Source organism: Narcine bancroftii, chromosome 4, assembly GCF_036971445.1.
Source record: "Narcine bancroftii isolate sNarBan1 chromosome 4, sNarBan1.hap1, whole genome shotgun sequence".
NCBI classification, from domain to species: domain Eukaryota; kingdom Metazoa; phylum Chordata; class Chondrichthyes; order Torpediniformes; family Narcinidae; genus Narcine; species Narcine bancroftii.
Genome location: NC_091472.1, coordinates 98,582,949 through 98,602,870, shown reverse-complemented (window position 1 = coordinate 98,602,870; position 19,922 = coordinate 98,582,949). Strand labels below are relative to the sequence as shown.

At 40.6% G+C, this 19,922-nt stretch overlaps 1 protein-coding gene across 7 annotated transcripts in view; it reads right to left on the bottom strand.

The window, feature by feature from the left end:
• The window catches only part of afdna (afadin, adherens junction formation factor a), a 310,032-nt gene that overhangs the window by 88,587 nt on the left and 201,523 nt on the right, over positions 1 to 19,922 (bottom strand). For all 7 annotated transcript variants that reach the window (XM_069932147.1, XM_069932152.1, XM_069932148.1 and 4 more), the window contains one exon: positions 7,480 to 7,678. In XM_069932147.1, coding sequence (XP_069788248.1) covers positions 7,480 to 7,678 — 199 coding nt within the window. The remainder of the gene's footprint in view (positions 1 to 7,479; positions 7,679 to 19,922) is intronic.

Genomic DNA, 19,922 nt, shown 5'->3' with positions numbered 1-19,922 from the left:
TCATGTCTTTCAAATTTGGGTTTTTGATGGTCACCCTCGAGGTGGTTGATGTGGATAGTGCAGTGGATGCTGTTTATGTACTTTAGAATTGCACAGGACAAGGTTCACCATGCTGGGATTCATGGTGAATTGATAGTTTGGATTCAAACTTAGCTAGCTCATGGAAGTCAGAGGGTATTTGTGGAAGGGTGTTATTCTAGCTGGAAGTCTGTAACCAGAGGTGTGCCACAGGACTTGGTATTGGAATATCTGTATATCTATTGTTTATAAAAATGAAAATGTTGGTGGGTGGATTAGTAAGTTAGCAGATGATACTATGAATGGTGGAGCTGTGGACAGTGTAGCAGGTCAAAAAAAAAGAGTACAATAGCATACTGATCAGGTATAATTATGGGCAGAGAAATGGCTGATACTAGAAAAAAAGGAGCAATAGAAATTGCTGGATGAACTCAGCAGGTCAGGCAGCAACCATGGGAAAGCAAAATATTTCAATACCATCAGGATGAGCAAGAAACGGGCAGAATAAAGAGTAGAGGATGGATAGAGGGAGTACAGCCTAGCAGGTAATATGTGAACAGAGATTGGGGGAGCATTGGGGGCCATAGATGAAAGAGGCTGAGGGCACTCTGATAGGACAAAGGGAATGGGGGTGTAGAGCTAGAATGGTGGTTCCTAAACCTTTTCGTGCTGCTGCCCCATCCCGAGCGCACCCCCATACAATGGCATGAGGTGGGGGGGGGGGGGTTTAGTGGCAGCTCTGAGTGGGGTTGGGAGGTGAGATGTCTGAGGAGATTCAGAATGTAACCAAAAACTCTTGAAAACTTCTACAGGTGTACTGTGGAGAGCATTCCGACTGGTTGCATCACTGTCTGGTATGGAGGCGACAACTCTCAGGACAAGAATAAACTCCAGAGGGTTAATTTAGCCTGCAACATTATGGGCACCAGACTTCACTCCATCGAGGTCATCAACATGAGGTGGTGTCTTAAAAAAGCAATCTCTATTCTCAAAGATCCCCTCCATCCAGGCCATGCCCTCTTCACTGTGTTACCATCAGTAAAAAGGGACAGGAGCCAAAAGACAAGCACTCAACGGCACAAGGACAACTGCTTTCCCACTTCCATCAGATCTCTGAATAATCAATGAACCAAAGACACTGCTTTACTTTTCGTGCACTACTATTTTAATTTTTTAAAAATTTTACAATAATGTTGTCAGATGGTTATAATATGAATGTTTGCTCTAAGACTTTGCTGCAAAACATCAAATTTCATGACTTGTTCATGACAATAAATTCTAATTCTTTTTTTTTTCAAAACTTTATTTATTAATTTTAACATATGAATAAAGTAAGTAATTCACATACAGAAAAAATACAAAATAAAGTAATACAAGTACAAAGTAACATAGTTAATACAATACCAATCTCGGCATCTCCCCCTAACAACTAAAAACTAAGACTAAAAAAAAACTATTTTTAACCCCTAAACCCCCCCTCCCCATCCCCACGATAAAGAGTGAAGAATTAATACTATTAGTATAATAAAAAAATATATATATATCTTAAAAAAAAGATCGATATATATTAAAAAACAAAAAAAATTAATTAAGTATTAATTATTAATCCAAATTTTTTTAAATTATATAATATGAAAAAACAAAAACAAAAATAACTTAAACGAAAAAACAACTAATAATAAAAAAACTAAAAAAAAGAAAAAGAAAACATATACAGAGAAAAAATATATAATAAAAAAAGTTTTTTTAAAGAAAAAAATGATTAATTCAAACTTATTTAAATTGTATATAATCAATGAATGGGGTCCACTTTAACTCATAAAAAGACATCTTATCTTGAATAGAAAAAGATATTCTTTCCATAACCAAACAAAACTTCATCTCTGAATACCACCTATCTAAAGACAATACATTTCTATTCTTCCAAGTAATCGCTATACATTTCTTGGCCACTGCCAGCGCTAAGTAAATAAAAGAGATCTGGTAATTATCTAATTCTAAATCAATCAACGGTTGCATATTCCCTAATAAAAATATATCAGGGTCTAATACAATATGAAGATTATATAGATTATTAAATACAGATTGAATACCTTTCCAAAATTGTTGTAACCGATCACACAACCAAACAGCATGTAAAAAAGTACCAGAAACCTGATCACAACGAAAACAAAGATCTGACTTACTAAAACCAAATTTTTTTAATTTTTCGGGTGTTAAATATAATTGATGTATAAAACTATAATTAATCATCGCCAATCTAGCATTAATCAATTTTCGAACACTATTACGGCAGATTTCAGACCAATCTTCTTCAGTTAATGTTAAATTTAAATCTTTTCCCCCATTTCATTTTATCTTTATCCCAATCTATTTTACTTTCACTTTCCAACAAAATACGATACAAACCTGATGTATAACCCTTTTTTGGAAATGAGAGCACATATTTCTCAAAATCAGTTTCAGACAGTAAATTCATTTGACAACCGCATAGTTGTTTTACAAAAGATCTTAACTGATAATACACAAATATAGAATAACCACTTATATCAAATCTCTTTTGCAATTCTACAAAAGAACAAAAATGACCTTCTAAAAAACAGTCAGATAAATGATGTATTCCTTTCTCCTCCCATTGTTTCAAAATAGTATTAGATACCGTGAAAGGAACAAGTTGATTATTATATAATGGTAATCTTCCTGACCACTTATTTTTCAAACCCATTTTATGTAATTTACTTGTCCATAAATTCATTAAATGTTTCAATATTGGTACATCATAAGTTCGTAACAAATTTTTATTCCATCGAAATAAAAATTCATTCGAAAATTTTTCAGAAATAACTGCCAATTCTATCTGTGCCCAACTAGGCGTATCTTGTGTGGCCATTAATGCGCTAAGAAATCTAAATTGAGCTGCTTCATAATAAAATTGAAAGTTAGGTAGCCGTAACCCTCCAAATTGAAAATCCCACATCAATTTTTTCAATGCCATCCTAGGAAATTTTCCTTTCCACAAAAAATCCCTAATTACTTTATATAAATCCTTAAAAAATCTTTTTTGTAAACAACAAGGAATTGATTGAAATAAATATTGTATACGAGGAAAAATATTCATTTTTATAGTATTAATTCTTCCTAATAAACCCAAAGGTAAATCTTTCCATTTAACTAAATCTGCCTTAATCTTCTTCATTAAAGGAGGATAATTAAGTGAATATAAATTTTAGTAGTCAGTATTAACATTAATTCCCAAATATTTAATTTGTTTTGTCCACTTCAAATTCGTAATATTTCTAAACATTGAATAATCATCTTTACTAATTGATAAAATTTCACTTTTAGTCCAATTAACCTTATAACCAGATAATTGACCATAAATCTCTAAGGAATCTTGAAGTGCTGGCAGAGAAACATCAGGATCCACCAAATACAGCAAAACGTCATCTGCAAATAAATTTATTTTATAATCTTCATTCAAGACTCTCATACCTTTGATACTATCATTCTGACGTATTAATTGTGCTAGAGGTTCAATAACTAAAGCAAACAAGGCAGGTGATAATGGACATCCTTGTCTAGTAGATCTTGTTAAATTAAAGGATTCTGAAAGCAAACCATTAGTAACAACTCTAGCTTTCGGACCATTATACAGAGCCCTAATCATACCAATAAATGAGAGACCAAACGAAAACTTTTCAAGTACTTTAAATAAAAACTTCCATTCTACTCTATCGAATGCCTTTTCTGCATCCAATGAAACCACCATTGGATAATTCTTCTGAGATTTAGATCTATTTATCAAAGTAATTAATCGTAGAATATTATCCGAAGCATACCTATTTTTTATAAAACCTGTTTGATCACGATGTATTATCTTTGGTAAATACTGAGCCAACCTATTAGCCATAACTTTAGCCACTATTTTATAGTCTACATTTAACAAAGATATAGGATGGTAAGAAGCTACCTGTAAGGGATCTTTATCTTTTTTTGGTATAACTGTAATTATAGCATTAGAACAGGACTCAGGTAATTGAAAAGTATCATAAAGTTGTCTTTCTTTGGCTTGGCTTCGCGGACGAACATTTATGGAGGGGGTAAAAAGTCCACGTCAGCTGCAGGCTCGTTTGTGGCTGACAAGTCCGATGCGGGACAGGCAGACACGATTGCAGCGGTTGCAGGGGAAAATTGGTTGGTTGGGGTTGGGTGTTGGGTTTTTCCTCCTTTGCCTTTTGTCAGTGAGGTGGGCTCTGCGGTCTTCTTCAAAGGAGGTTGCTGCCCGCCAAACTGTGAGGCGCCAAGATGCACGGTTTGAGGTGTTATCAGCCCACTGGCGGTGGTCAATGTGGCAGGCACCAAGAGATTTCTTTAGGCAGTCCTTGTACCTTTTCTTTGGTGCACCTCTATCACGGTGGCCAGTGGAGAGCTCGCCATATAACACGATCTTGGGAAGGCGATGGTCCTCCATTCTGGAGACGTGACCCATCCAGCGCAGCTGGATCTTCAGCAGCGTGGACTCGATGCTGTCGACCTCTGCCATCTCGAGTACTTCGACGTTAGGGATGTAAGCGCTCCAATGGATGTTGAGGATGGAGCGGAGACAACGCTGGTGGAACCGTTCTAGGAGCCGTAGGTGGAGCCGGTAGAGGACCCATGATTCGGAGCCGAACAGGAGTGTGGGTATGACAACGGCTCTGTATACGCTTATCTTTGTGAGGTTTTTCAGTTGGTTGTTTTTCCAGACTCTTTTGTGTAGTCTTCCAAAGGCGCTATTTGCCTTGGCGAGTCTGTTGTCTATCTCATTGTTGATCCTTGCATCTGATGAAATGGTGCAGCCGAGATAGGTAAACTGGTTGACCGTTTTGAGTTTTGTGTGCCCGATGGAGATGTGGGGGGGCTGGTAGTCAGTATTACATTCTTAAATCTCTCTCTTTGGCTTGGCTTTGCGGACGAACATTTATGGAGGGGGTAATTCTTAAATAAGGAAGATATATCAACATAAAAAGTCTTGTAAAACTCAATAGAAAAACCATCTCCACCAGGCGCTTTTCCATTTGGCATATCTTTTATAGCCATTTCAATTTCACTATCCGTAAAAGGTTTATCTAACTCTTGTCTGTGGTAAATTAATATTTTTCAAAAAAGAGTCTATTGCATCTTCTTTTATCTCTTTACATTCAGTCAAATAAAGTTTTTTGTAAAAATTACAAAATTCATCGTTAATTTCTTTTTGACTAAAAGTAATACCCAATTTATTTCTAATAGCTGGTATAATCCTAGATAACTGTTCTTTTTTTAATTGCCAAGCTAATACTTTATGAGCTTTCTCACCCCATTCATAAAATTTATTTTTTGAACGATTCAACAGACATTCAAATCGAAATAAATTCTAATTCTGAATGAAAGAAAAAATAGAGGGTTAAGAGGCAGGGAGGGTTTACTCTTTTTTGGTAGGTATATATAGGTCAGCACAACAACATGGGCTGAGGGGGTCTGTACTGTGCTATAACATTCTGTTCATAGACTACAGCTCTGCTTTCGATACCATTGTTTCCAGAAACCTCATTCCCAATCTTCAGGATCTAGGCCTCCTTTCTGCAACTGAATGCATGATTTTGTCTAATGAATCTCAGTGAAGATGGGCTTCATTGTCAGAGTACATCCACATCATCACATACAACCCTGAAATTCCTTCTTCCTGTGGGTGTGGCAGAATTACCAGTAATTGGTAGTGCAAAAATAAACTGTACACAGTGGGTAACATCCACACTCAACGTCAGCGCCCCCTCGAGGATGCCCTTTAAAATCAATCTTCAAATTTGCTGACAACACTATAGTAGTGGGCCAGGTATCAATACAAAATACAGAAAAGAATTGAAAGTCTAGGTATGGGAACTGCTCAAGATCTAGAGGATAGCGAGCACAGCTCCTTCCTCTCCATGGACTCATCTAATTCTCCCACTGTTAGCAAAGGCAGCCAACACATTGGAAGTTTCAACACAACCTGGATTTTTTTCCTTCCTCCCATCGGAGATAGGTTTGATTGTGAAAATATGCAGCAACTGGTTTAAAAACAGCTTATTCAATGCAGCCAAAAGGCCTGATTGAATGAAGCCTATAACAGTACTCTTCATTGATTGCTAAAAATTGATCTTTTTAATTGTGATCCTTCACTGCTGTATGTAATGCTCGAGAATAACCGTCTGTCCGCAGAAGAACCCTTCTCACTCCATTGGTATTTTTGTGACAAAAACTGAAATGCAGTATATATCTTAGTATGTTTGGTTCTGAACACAAGAAAATAGGAGTATAATATGATCATGGCTGATCTATGCTAGTCTCAACTCCTGTGAAATTTCTACATACCCCTCTATTCCACAACCCATTAAACATTTATCCACTTTTAATACTTCTAATAATCCAGCTTCCACAAGCAGTCAGGGTAGAAAATTCCACAGATTCACCACCCTCTACAATGAAATTAAGGATTTGAATGACTGGCTCATCTTGTAGTTGTCTCCTCGTTTGAGACTCTCCCACCAGTGAAAATAGTCTCCATCCCAATATCAATTCTGTTAGACCCTTTAAAAATCTTATTTGCTTGAATAAAGTCACCTTTCATTCTTCTGAACTCGTAATGAATAAATGCCCAAACTATTTAATCCTTTGGTCAGACAACAGTCTTATCCCAGGAAATAGCCTGGAGAATCTCCTTTGTATGGCGTCTAGCATTAATCTTTTTCAGGTAAAGTGACCACAATTGCACACAGTATTCTAGATAACACCCTGAACAATTGTAACAAAACCTCCATCTTTAAATTACAAACCCTTTACAAGAAAGGTCATAACCCCATTTGCCTTCTGAATTACTTGTTGGGTATGCCTGCTAGCTTTTTGTGACTTATTACATCACTTTTTCCACTCAGTTGCTATAGCTCTCCATTTAGTTATAATACACTGTGATTCCTTTTTGCTAACAATTGTCCATTATACTTTTGCACTCTTATCCTGTTGCAGCATTACAGAATCCTTATTACAATGTGCTCTTCTATCCATTTTTGTATCATTGACAAATTTAGGAACCTTGCATTCAGTTGATTCCTCCAAGCCAATAATGTAAATGGTAAATATCTGTGGGCTAATAAATGATCCTTGCAGTACTTCACCACCTTCTAGTCTGAAAAGGACCATTTATTCCATCTCTAATTTTCTGAGATAGCCATTGTTCAGTCCATTCTAACACATTTCCTCCAATACCATGGACTTTTAATTTATGTACCAACTTCTTATTTTGTACCTGTCAAATGCCTTTTCAGCTTTCTGATTGTTGATTCAAGTACACTGAAAGATAGTGGCATTTGGGAGGTAACATGCAGATAATTCTGTAATAAGCCTGTATTTGCTACGTCAATCCATTTATTTGTATCACTCACATTGGTAGTTAAAAGGGGGAAGTACCTCTCTGGCAGAGTGGTTCCAAGAACTCTTGAAGGCCATTGGGAATGTTCCTGACAACATCACAAGAATATCCATCTTCAGGCAAAAGAAAAGGCAGCTGTAGATCAGGATCCTCTTCTAATTGCACCTCTCTACCATCACTGCGAGCAAGCTCATCAGCTGTGTTCTCCGCTAATGCCACTACATTTTCAATTAACCCCTAAAAAAAAAGAAATTAGCTGCCAGTCAGGATGCATTACAACAACAAAAGTGGGCAGTGCTAAACACAACACATTGATTCAAATTAAATATCAGCTGATTAGGAGAGTTCAAATTTGGAAGAGCTACAGCAGAAAATTAAGGTTACACACTTCCATTTGCAAAGAGTGAAGCAAAATACATTGGACAAACAGTAATTCTTGTGCATTCCTTAATAGCCAAATCAAAGGTAGAATTTAATGCACATTTCATCTACACACTCTCCCATTATGGAACACTCACCAGATAACTCACTGGACTAATCTCATAATATTAGAGAAAATATAGCATCAGCAAAATCCAGGCAATTCAGGTTGAATTGTACATTTTACTGATACAAGATAAATTAAAACATAACATTTCCATTTATCATTACAATCCTCTTACCCCTCCACCCCCCCCCCCCCCACCCACCCTGTCCACCACAGTTTGGCTCTGCATTTAGTTGTGATGGAGTAGCTATGGAAAGAGCAAAGGAATAGATAATGCAAAGGATGATGTAGCAGGTGTAGCACTGCTAAAGGCAGAGCTGCTGAAATAAATGCTGTCCACTCCAAGCAAGTAAACCAGTAACTGTTGTTTATTCAAACCATGCACATTCCTTTTTAGGGGAGGTGACAGGCTCACGGGAGTGATGTCATAATGCTGTTTTGTGGCTTGGCCGTTCCCCTGGCAAGGCGCTCCTGCAGCCTGGAACTTTTGTGTGGTGGGGGAAAGCCATGTGCCCTGCTGCACTGGCTGTTCGCCATGGTGATTTGGCCCACTACACCACCTCCCCCAGAATTGCAGCCTCTTGGGTGAGGTTTGGGAGATTGTCTTTGGGCTGGCACCCCCGACGCTTTAGTGTAAGGCCGGGAAAAGGCTCTGAACAGTCCAAGTGGGCTTTCTTGAGGCGGTTAACTGTAAACATGTTGTGCCTGTATCCAATTTCTAGAGTATATATAACCCCCACCCTTCTCAGTACCTTGAAAGTACATAAGGGCACTGCAGGGGGGTATCTGGTTTGCCCTGTCTTACAAAGACAAAATCCTCAGCTTTGAGTTCTTGCGGGTCGTGGCTGGTAGGCGTCCTGTGGGTGGTGGCAGAATCTGGACATGGGTAGGCGGTATGGTTCCTCAACCATTGTAGGATGTCCAGAGCGTTTGGTGGTGGTTCTGTGGAGCTGGAATGGACATCACCTGGGATGGAGAGCAGTGTGCCATAGACCATTTCTGCCAATGAGGTGGTGAGGTCCTCTTTAGGTGCTGTGCAGATGCCCAGCAGGACCCATGGGAGTTCATCCATCCAGTTGGGGCCATGCAGCTGTGATTTTAGGGCTGCTTTTAGATGTCAGTGAAAGTGTTCTATCAGCCCAGTGGATTGGGGGTGGTAGGCATTTGTGTGGTGTAGCTAGCTGCTGCAGAATTTGGCCATGGTCGTCCAGAGGGAAGAGGTAAACTGGGCTCACCGGTCCAAAGTTATGTGGGAAGGGACAACAAAATGGACGACCCACTGTGAGGTAAAAACACAGGTCTCCATGTCGCAGGCCGGCATGGGCAACACCTCTGGCCAGCCTGTAAAGTGGTTGACCACAGTGAAAAGGTACCTCATCCCCAAGCTGATGGGAAGGGTCCTACAATGACCAAAGTGCACGTGGTTGAATCTGTCCGCAGCAGGCAGGAAACATTGCACTGGGCCTTTAGTGTACCGATGGACTTTTGCTCATTGGCATTGTACATTGGTTTTTGCCCAAAGTGAAACTTCGCGCCGAAGATCATGCCATATGAACCTCTCTGAAATGAGGTGGACTGTTGACCAGATGGAAAGATTAGTGATTTTATGCACTTAATTGAATACCCACTGTCTCCAGGTCGCGAGCAATTTGGCCTATACACATATCGCACAGGAGTGTTGGGCATCCTGAGTCCGGCATAAACCCCTCAATTATTGGCTGGTGATGACAGTGTGCTATGCCTGTGTGATGGCATCTTCAGCCTGGTCTCTGGTGAGCTCAGCTGTGTTGATGCCACCCATCACTTTTGAGATCGTTGGGCTGAACCATGTTGGACTTCCCATTGTATATTCTGAGATGTACGAAAAGTGCCATTGTTCCCTCACCGACCATGGGTCTGAGACTTTGCCTAGCGCCTGCACTAGCGGCTTGTGGTCCGTGTAGGCCATGAATACTTGGCCTTCAAGGATGTACTGAAAATGGTGTACAGCCAGGTACATTGCAAGCAGTTTGCAATCAAAAGTGCTGTAATTCAGCTCGGGTGGTTGGAGGTGTTTGCTGAAGAAAGTGAGTGGCCGCCACTGGGGATCCACTGTCCGGTCTGAGGCATTTGTCATTAACGACAAGGGTATGTCTGATCTGGGTGTGCCAGGAACATGGCTTTGGAAAGTACTGTTTTGGAATCCTCGAATGACTGAAGTGCCTCCGCAGACCAGCTGGGCTCCTTGTTACCTGCCTTAACAAGGTTGAAGAGAGGCCATATGGGTGGATGCCGCTCCTGGGAGGAAGCAATGATAGAAATTCACCATCCCAAGGAATTGCTGCAGGCTCTTGATGGTTTTGGGCCTGGGAAAGTTCCAAATGACCTCTACCTTGTGAGGCAAAGGTGTTGCTCCTTGGCTGGAGAAACGGTGCCTAAAGAAGTCGACGGTGGACAAACTGAACTGGCACTTGGACGGGTTCATAGTTAGGCCGAAAAGCCTGCAGTCGGGCAAATAGGTGTTTTAAATGTTCTTTGTGGGTCCTGGCATCTTGGCTGGCAATGGGGATCTCGTCCAGGTACATAAAAATCCCTTCAAGGTCACTTGCCACTACATCCATGAGGCGCTGGAATGTTTGGGCTGAGTTTTTCAGCCAGAATTGCATTCTCAGGAATTTGAAGTGGCCAAACATGGTGATTATGGCAGTTTTCTGAACGTTGTCTAGTGCACTGGGATCTGGAGGTAGCCCTTCACCAGATAGAATTTGGAAAAAATCTCGGCACCTTGGAGTAGTGTGGCAAAGTCCTGTATGTGTGGGATGGGGTATCTGTCTCTGGCATTGTTCTTCCACTCAAAGAAAGTGGGTGGAACTAGGCTGATTTCTGCTTCAGTGTCTATCTGGGCCTTCCTGTGGCAAAGGTGAAGCAGGCCTTTTCTGGTGCCAGCTGCCGAAGCCACTAGAGGCAGCTGGCTTGCTCGTTTTCCTGCATCAGACTGGGTTTGCTGCCTTAAAAGGTGCAAGGCGGTACACACCACCTGGCATTGCGGCCCCACCAATGGTGGTAGTAGCAGTACCCTGCTGTTTTGTCGCTGCAGTCGCTGTGTTGTGGCTGGACTGCTGCAATAGCCATCATAGGCACACGAGGTGGCTGAGGTTTGTGCTGTTGCTCCCACTGCGCAAATGGGCTGCACGCTGATGGAGTCAGGTTGCGGAGTGTGGAAGATTCAGTCTGCTCTTGCCATGAGGTGCATGTTGGCAAAGTCCATGTTGGAGATGGCGGCGGCAATGTGGATTGGCAACTTGGAAAGGAACAGGGCTTTAAACAGGAAGCACTTTGTGTGTCCGTCTGCAAGGGCCACTAGCTCCTGCATCAGTTCTGAGAGGTTGCGATCACCTAGGCTCAGCATGTTAAGCAAGCGAACAGCCCGTTCGTGCCGGCTAAGTTCAAATGACTCAAGCAAAAACAGTTTAAGCATCGTGTACTCGTGTCCACAGGTGGGTTGTAGTCCAACTTTTGCTGCTGTGGCGGGGTCCAGGGCACTGACCACGTGCCAGAACTTCATGTCCTCGGCTGTCATTCCTTGCAGGGCAAACTGTAATTCTGCAAGTTGCAGCCAGCTGAGTGGCTGGTTTGCCCAGAATGGCGGCAGGTGGACGCCTAGGTCGTAAACTGTCACAGGAGATCTGTTGGTGGCAGCCGCTTGGGCTGTGGCCTAGTCAGCAGGATTCATCTTGCTGCTTGTTGTAGGTTCTAAAAATGTTAGAATCTGTTCAGGGTTACCACTGTAGCACTGCTAAAGGCAGAGCAGCTGAAATAAATGCTGTCCACACCAAGCAAGTAAACCAGTAACTGCTGTTTACTCAAACCACGTGCGCTCCTTTTTAGGGGTGGTGACACGATCACGGGAATGATGTCATAATGCTGCTGTGACGCCTGGCCGTTTCCCTGGCAACATGCTCCTTTAGCCTGGAACTTCTGCATGGTGGGGGGAAAGCCCTGTGCCCTGTCGCACTGGCTGTTTGTTGACCCAGCCCACCACACAGGCATACAAATAGGTTGCTTTATTTTTAGCTAAATATTCATTCTCAGGAAATGGATGAATCTTTTTGCTCCAAGTTAAACTACATTAGGTGCTGCGGAAGCATGGTTGGCATAGCGCAACGCCTTTACAGTGCCAACGGTTGGGACCGTACCTATGTTCAAATCCCATGCTGTCTGTAAGCAGTTTGTATGTTCTCTGCATGTCTGTGTGGTTTTCTCCGGGGGCTCCAGTTTCCTCCCATCCTTCAAAAATGTACCAGAGTGTAGGTTAATGGGGTGTAATTTGGGCAGCACAGACTCATAGGGCCAAATTGATTTGTTACAGTGCTGTATGTCTAATTTTTTTTAAATGGGACTGAAAATAAAGAGAGGAGCAGCAGATCCCATTTCCTGTAAGATATTGGTGCACCAGTGGAGCTTATAGCAAACTTCAAAACCATTCCAATATCATATTTGAGGTACAGAGTATTTAGTCTCTGGGCTTCATTTAATTGCCGTTTTTCTGCAATAATTTACTATTTAACAGTTTCAATTACTTCACATTAATAGGGCATTACTGGAGTTTCAGGGGCAGCTGAGAGGTTGAAAGTATGAGAGAGTAAAACACAAAAGTCTGCAGACACTGTGATTGAAGTAAAAATAATGCTGGAGAAACTCAGCTTGTCAAAGAGTTTACTTTATATAGCAAAGATGAAGATACATAACTGATATTTCAGACCGATATGAACAAATGTAAGCAGGCGCCCAAACAAAATAATGGGGGGTGAGTGGAGGCAGGAACATAGTCCCATAGGCAGGAGGTAATAGATGGGTAAGGGAGGGAGGGCACACAATAAACAAGGGGAAGGGGGACAACTGTGAATGGAGAAGGAATGGGGTGGAGAGCTGGAGGAAAGACAGAGGGAAGGGGGAAAGAGGGAAAATGGGGAGTAGGCTAGCAGAAACCAGAGAAGTTGATATTAATGTCATCCAGTTGGAGAGAGCCCAGGCAGAAAATTAGGTGTTGCTCCTCCAATTTACGCATGGTCTTGGTTTGACAGTACACAAGGTCAGTGAGGGAATGAAGCACAGAATTGAAATGGTTGGCCACTAAGAGACCCCTGTCAATGATGTAAACAGAACAAAACTGCTCAGCAAAGCGATCTCCCAGTCTGCATCCAGTCTCTTCGATGCAGAGAAGGCCTCAACGGAAGCACGGGATCCATTAGCTGACTCCCGCAGATTGAAAGTAGATACTGTTTTACAAGATGGCACTGTCCCCAAGGACTCTACTCAAAATTCATGGGCCCTCCTTTCCCTGTGAAACAGTCAAGTTTTGGTTTCTTGTGTACTTCTTTCCTATCGACTATATAAAAAAAAATCATGTTACAACAGGTTAAAAAAAAAACAAAAAAAAATGCTGTTGAGAATGACTATTCTAAAGGAAACTGAACACACATTTCCCACTAAAAGTCCTAATTAAACCAAACTGACAAACAACCAGATTTCTGCATCATTGAATGTCATTTTGTAAGTATTTCAAGCTAAATTTATCCAATAGTTTGAGAGATCACAAGACAAAAAAAAAATCTCTTTATATTATGCAAGTCATTTCCCCCAAAGTATATAATTAAAATCCCTTATCAAACCAGTTAGGTTTTAGGGCAGGGAATGCTCTATTCTTGTTTATCACACATTAGGAGCTTGGTTAATCATGTAGCATGGAAACAGGTCCTTCAGCACAACTGTTCATGCCAGCCAATAAGTCCCATTCATCTACATTTGACCCACATCTCCCCAAATCTATCCTAACCATGTATCAGTCGAATTTTCTCTTAAACATTGTAACTTAAACCTGCCTCACTCAATCAACTCTTCTGTTAGCCCATTCCATACAACCACTACCCTCTTTAAAAAAATGTTACCTGTCAGTTTTCTGTTAAATCTCTCCCCTACTCAACTTAAACACATATCCTCTGGTTATTAATTCTCCTACTCTTGACAAAAGAATCTCTGTTTACCCAATCTATTTTTCTCATGATTTTGTGTACTTCTGTGAGATCACTTCTCATCCTCCTGAGCTCCCTTAACTGCTCAACCTCTCCCTACAGTTCAGGTCTTAGAATCCTGGCAACATCCTTGCAAATCTTCTCTGCATCCTCTCCCGCTGGACAAAATCTTTCCAATAGCACTGTGAACAAAACAGAACAGAATTCTCCAAATGGGGCCTCATCAGCTGCGATACAACCTCCCAACTTCGATACTCAGTACCTTAACTAATGAAGGCCAACTTGATGAAAGGCTTTTTGACCAACCTACCTACTAATGACACCATTTTCAAGGTACTATGTACTCAGAGATCTCTCTGTTCTACAACACTCCCCAGATCCTTAACATTCACTGTGTAGGTCCTATCGATGTTCGACCTCCCAAAATGAAACACCTCACATTTCTATATTAAATTCCATTAACCATTCCTCTACCCACCTGCCCAACTGATCAAGACGTGTAGCTCCATCTTTGCAACTGTCTTTACCATCTCGTATGCAATTTAAGACACTTGACAATCTGCTCTTCATGCTCAAGCTAAAAATTTTTTGTTTGCGAAAGAAATTCGGCAAAGTAGCTTTTATATTTTAATTCCAATTTCTGCTAATATTTGTCCAAACTTTATTTTAGAAAAAGTACAAGCACATTCACTTCCCCAAAATAATACAACATGCCTTACAGACAATAAAGTACATCTGAAATGCATTGCTGTAATGCAGAAACCAGAGTTGACTGTGCTTAAAAATTCCTTAACAAAAATAATAGAAGTAGCTGAACTGTCACTGGCTGTCTTGCTTAATGGACAAATACAGGCCAGGTCAAACGTTTCTTCAAAATTTTATTTATAGAGTGCCATGTGATTCCACGCCTCAAATCTCCCCCACACACCCAAGGGCTTACCAGCAGTTACCATGCCATCCAAAATTTCTTCCACAAGAATTCAGCATGCATTGAAACATTACTGTTTCATATACCTTGCCTTGGAAATAGGACCAGAATCCACAAGATTTCAACTCAGAGGCAGTACAGCTATCATTGGCACTTGACATAGCTGGGACTGGAACGTTTCTTTAGGGGGTGGGGGGGGGGAGAAGGAGGGAATCAAATCCAGATGCTAGGATAAACATGTTCAGTACTCAGGGCAACAATGTAAACAAAAGGATGACATTTCGTACTTTAAATCTATTAGACATAGGAGCTGAATTCAGCCATTTGGCGTATTGAGTCTGCTCTGCCATTCGAACCAAAGCCCTCTCCTGTCTTCCATAATCTTTGACACTCTTATTAACCTGTGGTTTAAATATGCCTAATGACAGCCTCCACAGCCATCTGTGGCAACAAATTCCACAGATTCAGCACTTTGTTTTTTTTAAAAAAAAACTCATCTCTGTTCTAAAAGGACTTACAATTATTCTGAGACTGTTCCCTCTGGTCTGACTCTTCCACTATTGGAAACATCTCCACATCTACCCCATTCAGCCCTTTCAATATTCAGTCGACTTTAATGAGATTCCCCCTCATCATTCTAAACTCCAGTGAATACAGGCCCCAAGCCATCAAACGCTCCTCCGACATTAATCCACTCATTTCCAGGATCATTTTCGTAAACCTCTTTTAGACCTTCTCCACTGTCAGCACATCCTTTTTGGGCCCAAAACTGCTCACCAATTGTGGTCTGACCAACACATTACAAAGTTAAAAAAAAAACCCAAAAATGCTGGAGTAACTCCAGCAGCTCTCACAGCATCCATAGGAAGTAAAGATATGTAACAAATGCTTTGGGCTTGAGCTCATCATCTGAAATTTTGGTTATATATCTTTACCTCCTATAGATGCTGTAAGACCTATTGAATTTCTCCAGAATTTGTGTGTTTACTACAACCACAGCGCCTGCTGACTTTTGTGTTTCACTTCAACACATTATCCCTCAGCATTACCTCGTTTTCATATTCTCGTCCTCTCGAAGTGAATGTTGACAATGCACTTAACTCAACCTGGAAATTAATCTTCAGGGAATCCTGCTCGGGAACTCTCAAGTCCCTTTGGATCTCCACTTTCTGAATTCTATCCCCCATTTAGAAAATAGTCTATGCCTTTATTCCTTCTAACAAAGTGCAATAACCATATACCATATGTTATATTCAACCTGCCACTTCTTTTCCCATTCTCTCAATCTGTAGGCTCCCTGCTTCCTCAACACTACTCACCCCTCCACCTACCTTTGCATCATCTGAAAACCTGGCCTCAATTCTGTCATCTAAACCATTTACATAGTGTGAAAAGTAGTGGACCCAACATTTGTGAAATACCACTAGTCATTGGCAGCCGAGCAGAAAAGGGCCCTTTTGTTCCCAAATTTTGTCTTCTGGTGGTCAGGCAATGTTCAATGTTCCTTTTATTGTCACGTTATAATACATTAAAAATGTAACTAACTTTCTAACTGTCTGTACCTTTCCCATAATAGCATGAGCTCTCATCTTGCTCAGCAATCGCATGTGTAGCATCTTGCCAGAGGCCTTTTGAAAATCCAAGCAAAAGCCACTGACTGTCTTGCTTGGGAGTTCCTTAAAGAATTCCAACAGATTTGTCAGGCAAGATCTTCCCTGTCTTCAACCTATTTTATCATGTGCTTTCATGTCATGAAATCTCATCTTTAAGAATGGATTCTAGAATCCAGGGTTAGGAGGAAGGGTAATTGGCCTACAATTTCCTGACTTTTGCCTCCCACTTAAAAGGTGTGACATTCTGGAAATATTCCTGACTCCAGCGATTCTTAAGCTACCTCTTCCAAAACCCTGGGGTGTCATCCATCTGGTTCAACTTCCCAAGCATCTTCTCCTTAGGAATCATGACCACACTCACTTCTGCCCCAACTTTCTCAAATTTCTGGCACATCACTGGTGTCCTCCACAATGAACACTGATGTAAAAAGACTGACAGTTCATTCGCCATTTCTTTGTTTCCTATCTCCATTTCTCTGGCATTAAATATCTGAAAAAGTCTTTAGTAAACAATTATTTTTTCCTTATTCTCTCCCTATTGTTTTTTTCAGTTATCTTCTGTTAATTTTTAAAGCTTATTAATCCTCTGTCTTCCTGCTAATTTTTGCATGCCTTCCATTTTGCTTTTGTATTGCTTTTGACTTATTAGCCATGGTTGCCCCATCCTCCCTTTAGAATGCTGCTTCTTGGGGATGAAATGATGCTTCATCTTCCTAAATTCTCCCAGAAATTCCTGCTATTGTTACTCTTCCATCTTCCTTGCTAGGGTCTCCTTCCAATCAACTTTGGCCAGCTCACTGTACAGCACCAAATCCAGAATTGCCTTTTCTCTAGTGGGCTCAACCATAAGCTGCTTTAAAAGCCACATTGTAAACATTCCACAAATTCCTTCTCTTGGAATCTTGTGTCAAACTAATTTTTCAAGTTTATCTTTGCATTGTAGTCTCATGACTATTGTAACATTGTCTTTTTTTTAAACTTCAAAGTTGATAAAGCTTAAATGTCAAATTTATTGTCAGAGTACATACACGACATCACATACAACCATGAGTTTTTTTCATGCAGGCCAGGCAGAATTTCTAATTTCTGACAACTGCAATCTATACTCAAGAAGAAATAATTATAAAGAAAGAAATGTAAATAAACTGAATGCAAATACAGAAAAATATTCAGCAATAAATAATGAGCAAAGTAAGAGTCCTTAAAATAGATCTCTGAATGAGTTGAATGTTCAAAAGTCTGATGGTTGAGGGATAGGAACTGTTCCTGAACTTGGTGGCGTGAGTCTTGTGGCCCCTGTACCACTTTCCTGATGGCAGCAGTGGAAACAGAGCGTGTACTGGGTGGCATGGCTCTCCAATGGCAATGTTCCATGTTAATCTTCTTAATGGTGTGGAGAGTGGGGGGGGGGGGGGGGTGTAGCAAGATGACGTAAAGGCAAGACTTGTATTCCACCTTCTCCCAACTGGAACATTAAATGCCCGACTTTAAGTTGTTTAAAATTAGTTAAAAATAATATTTTTAATTTTTAAAAAAATAGTAAATTACTATGGCATCTAATATAAAAAAAATCTAAGGCTCAACTTCAAAAGAAGTTGCTATTTAAAAGTATGGAAGAATTGAGGCCTACCTGTACAGCGGAATCCTCGGAGTCAATTTCGGCAATTCCTAAGGCCCAGAGGACCTCAGCTCGGCCGATCTTGACACCAGTGCCGACCTTGTTCCCCCAAGATGGCGCCAGCATCCTGGTGAGTTCGGCCGCTGCCGATCCACGTGCACGTGAAGCTGTGCACGTGGACGACACGGTCGACAGAGAGACCCGTGGCCCCACAATCTTGCTGGGCGGCCTGGGGACGCACGGAGGAGCGTCGGAAGACGCTCCAATGCGCCCTGTGGCTTTGCCCGGCCTGTGTGGAGTGTTGCGAGTCCGGGAGCTCCTTGATAAGGTGTGGCCTGCGGGGGAGCTCGAACGCCGGCGCCCTGAAGAGGCCTGCAGCTGCACTGTCAAGGCATCTACACTGACAGAAGAGGAATTACGTACCTTTGCAGAATATGTGTCCAGCAGGGGGAGCCAGCAACCTAATGAAGGTAAACCTCAAAAAATGGAACTGGAACCTGGAATGGATCCAGTATTTACAGTTCTGGAAGGGATTGCCTATCAGATAGGTAATATGTCAAAACAAATATCAGATCAAATGAATCAAGGATTTATGGAGGTGAAAATGAAGATGCGTACTTTATGTGAAGAAATGTCAAATATGAAGCAAGATATGAATGTAGTCAAAAGTGACATTAATAGATGTATAAAATCTGTTGATACTGTACAGGAAAATTTTAAGAAAATTGAGACAGCTTTTTCTGAGTGTCAAAGTCAAGTGTAATAGAGAAAAAATAGAAAAAGTGGAAGGATCTTTTGTAGATTGGGGAATTCAAAAAAAGAGACTTATTGAAGAAGATTGGAAAATCAGAGTCAGAGAAATAATGTGAAGATAGTTGGTCTTCAGGAAAATGTTGAAGGCTCTGATCCTATAAAATTCTTTAAACGCCAGATCCCAGAAGTTTTGGGTAAAGAGTTCTTTCTTGAAGGTTTGGAGTTAGATAGGGCTCATAGAGCTCTGAGAAGAAAACAATTTCCAGGACAACCGCCGGGAGCAGTTTTGATTCGTTGTTTAAAATACCAGGATAAATGATTTTATGTATAGCAGTACAAAAAGCGCGACAAAGCCAATCTCCATTAATGGTTCAAAATAACAGAGTGCTTTTTTATGCTGATTTGAGTCAGGAAGTTATTCATAGAAGGCAAGAATTTAATACGGCTAAAGATGTTCTGTAGTGAAAAGGTTATAAATTTGCTTTTCGTTATCCTTCAATTTTGAAGGTTTTTTATGGGAATTTTCAATCTCAATTTTTTGAAAATGATCATGATGCCTTAGTTTTTGCAAACTCTCTGCCGGAATTGAGAAGAATTGAGAAGAAATGGTCGTTTTCCACCTTTGTCTCCTAAAAGGAGATTAAATGGAAATGGCAGTGGAAATGAAAAGAATGGAAAAAATGGAAAGAAAGAAGAAATACAAAATCCTCTTGTTAGTGAAGATCCAGAGCAATCGTTGGGTGTGGAGTTACTGGGTTGAAGATATGGACTATATTTGAATGTGTTTATCTATATAATAAATATGTATCCGGCTGGGGGGGCGGGTGGATGACACTGAAAACTTTGCTAGTCATCTGCCACCAGTGGGTTTCCCACACCCAGTGTTTTTAGGGTAATACTGCCTTTGGGTGGTTTTTCTTTTGTGTGTGTTTTTTTAAAATTTTTGTTTTGATTTTTTTAGGGTTTTTTTTCCTCCCTTTTTTTTAAAAAAATATATATTAAATATATATTTTTGAAGGATTACAGAGGGGAGCATTATTTTATAAAGTTTAATTTTTTAGTGTGTGTATT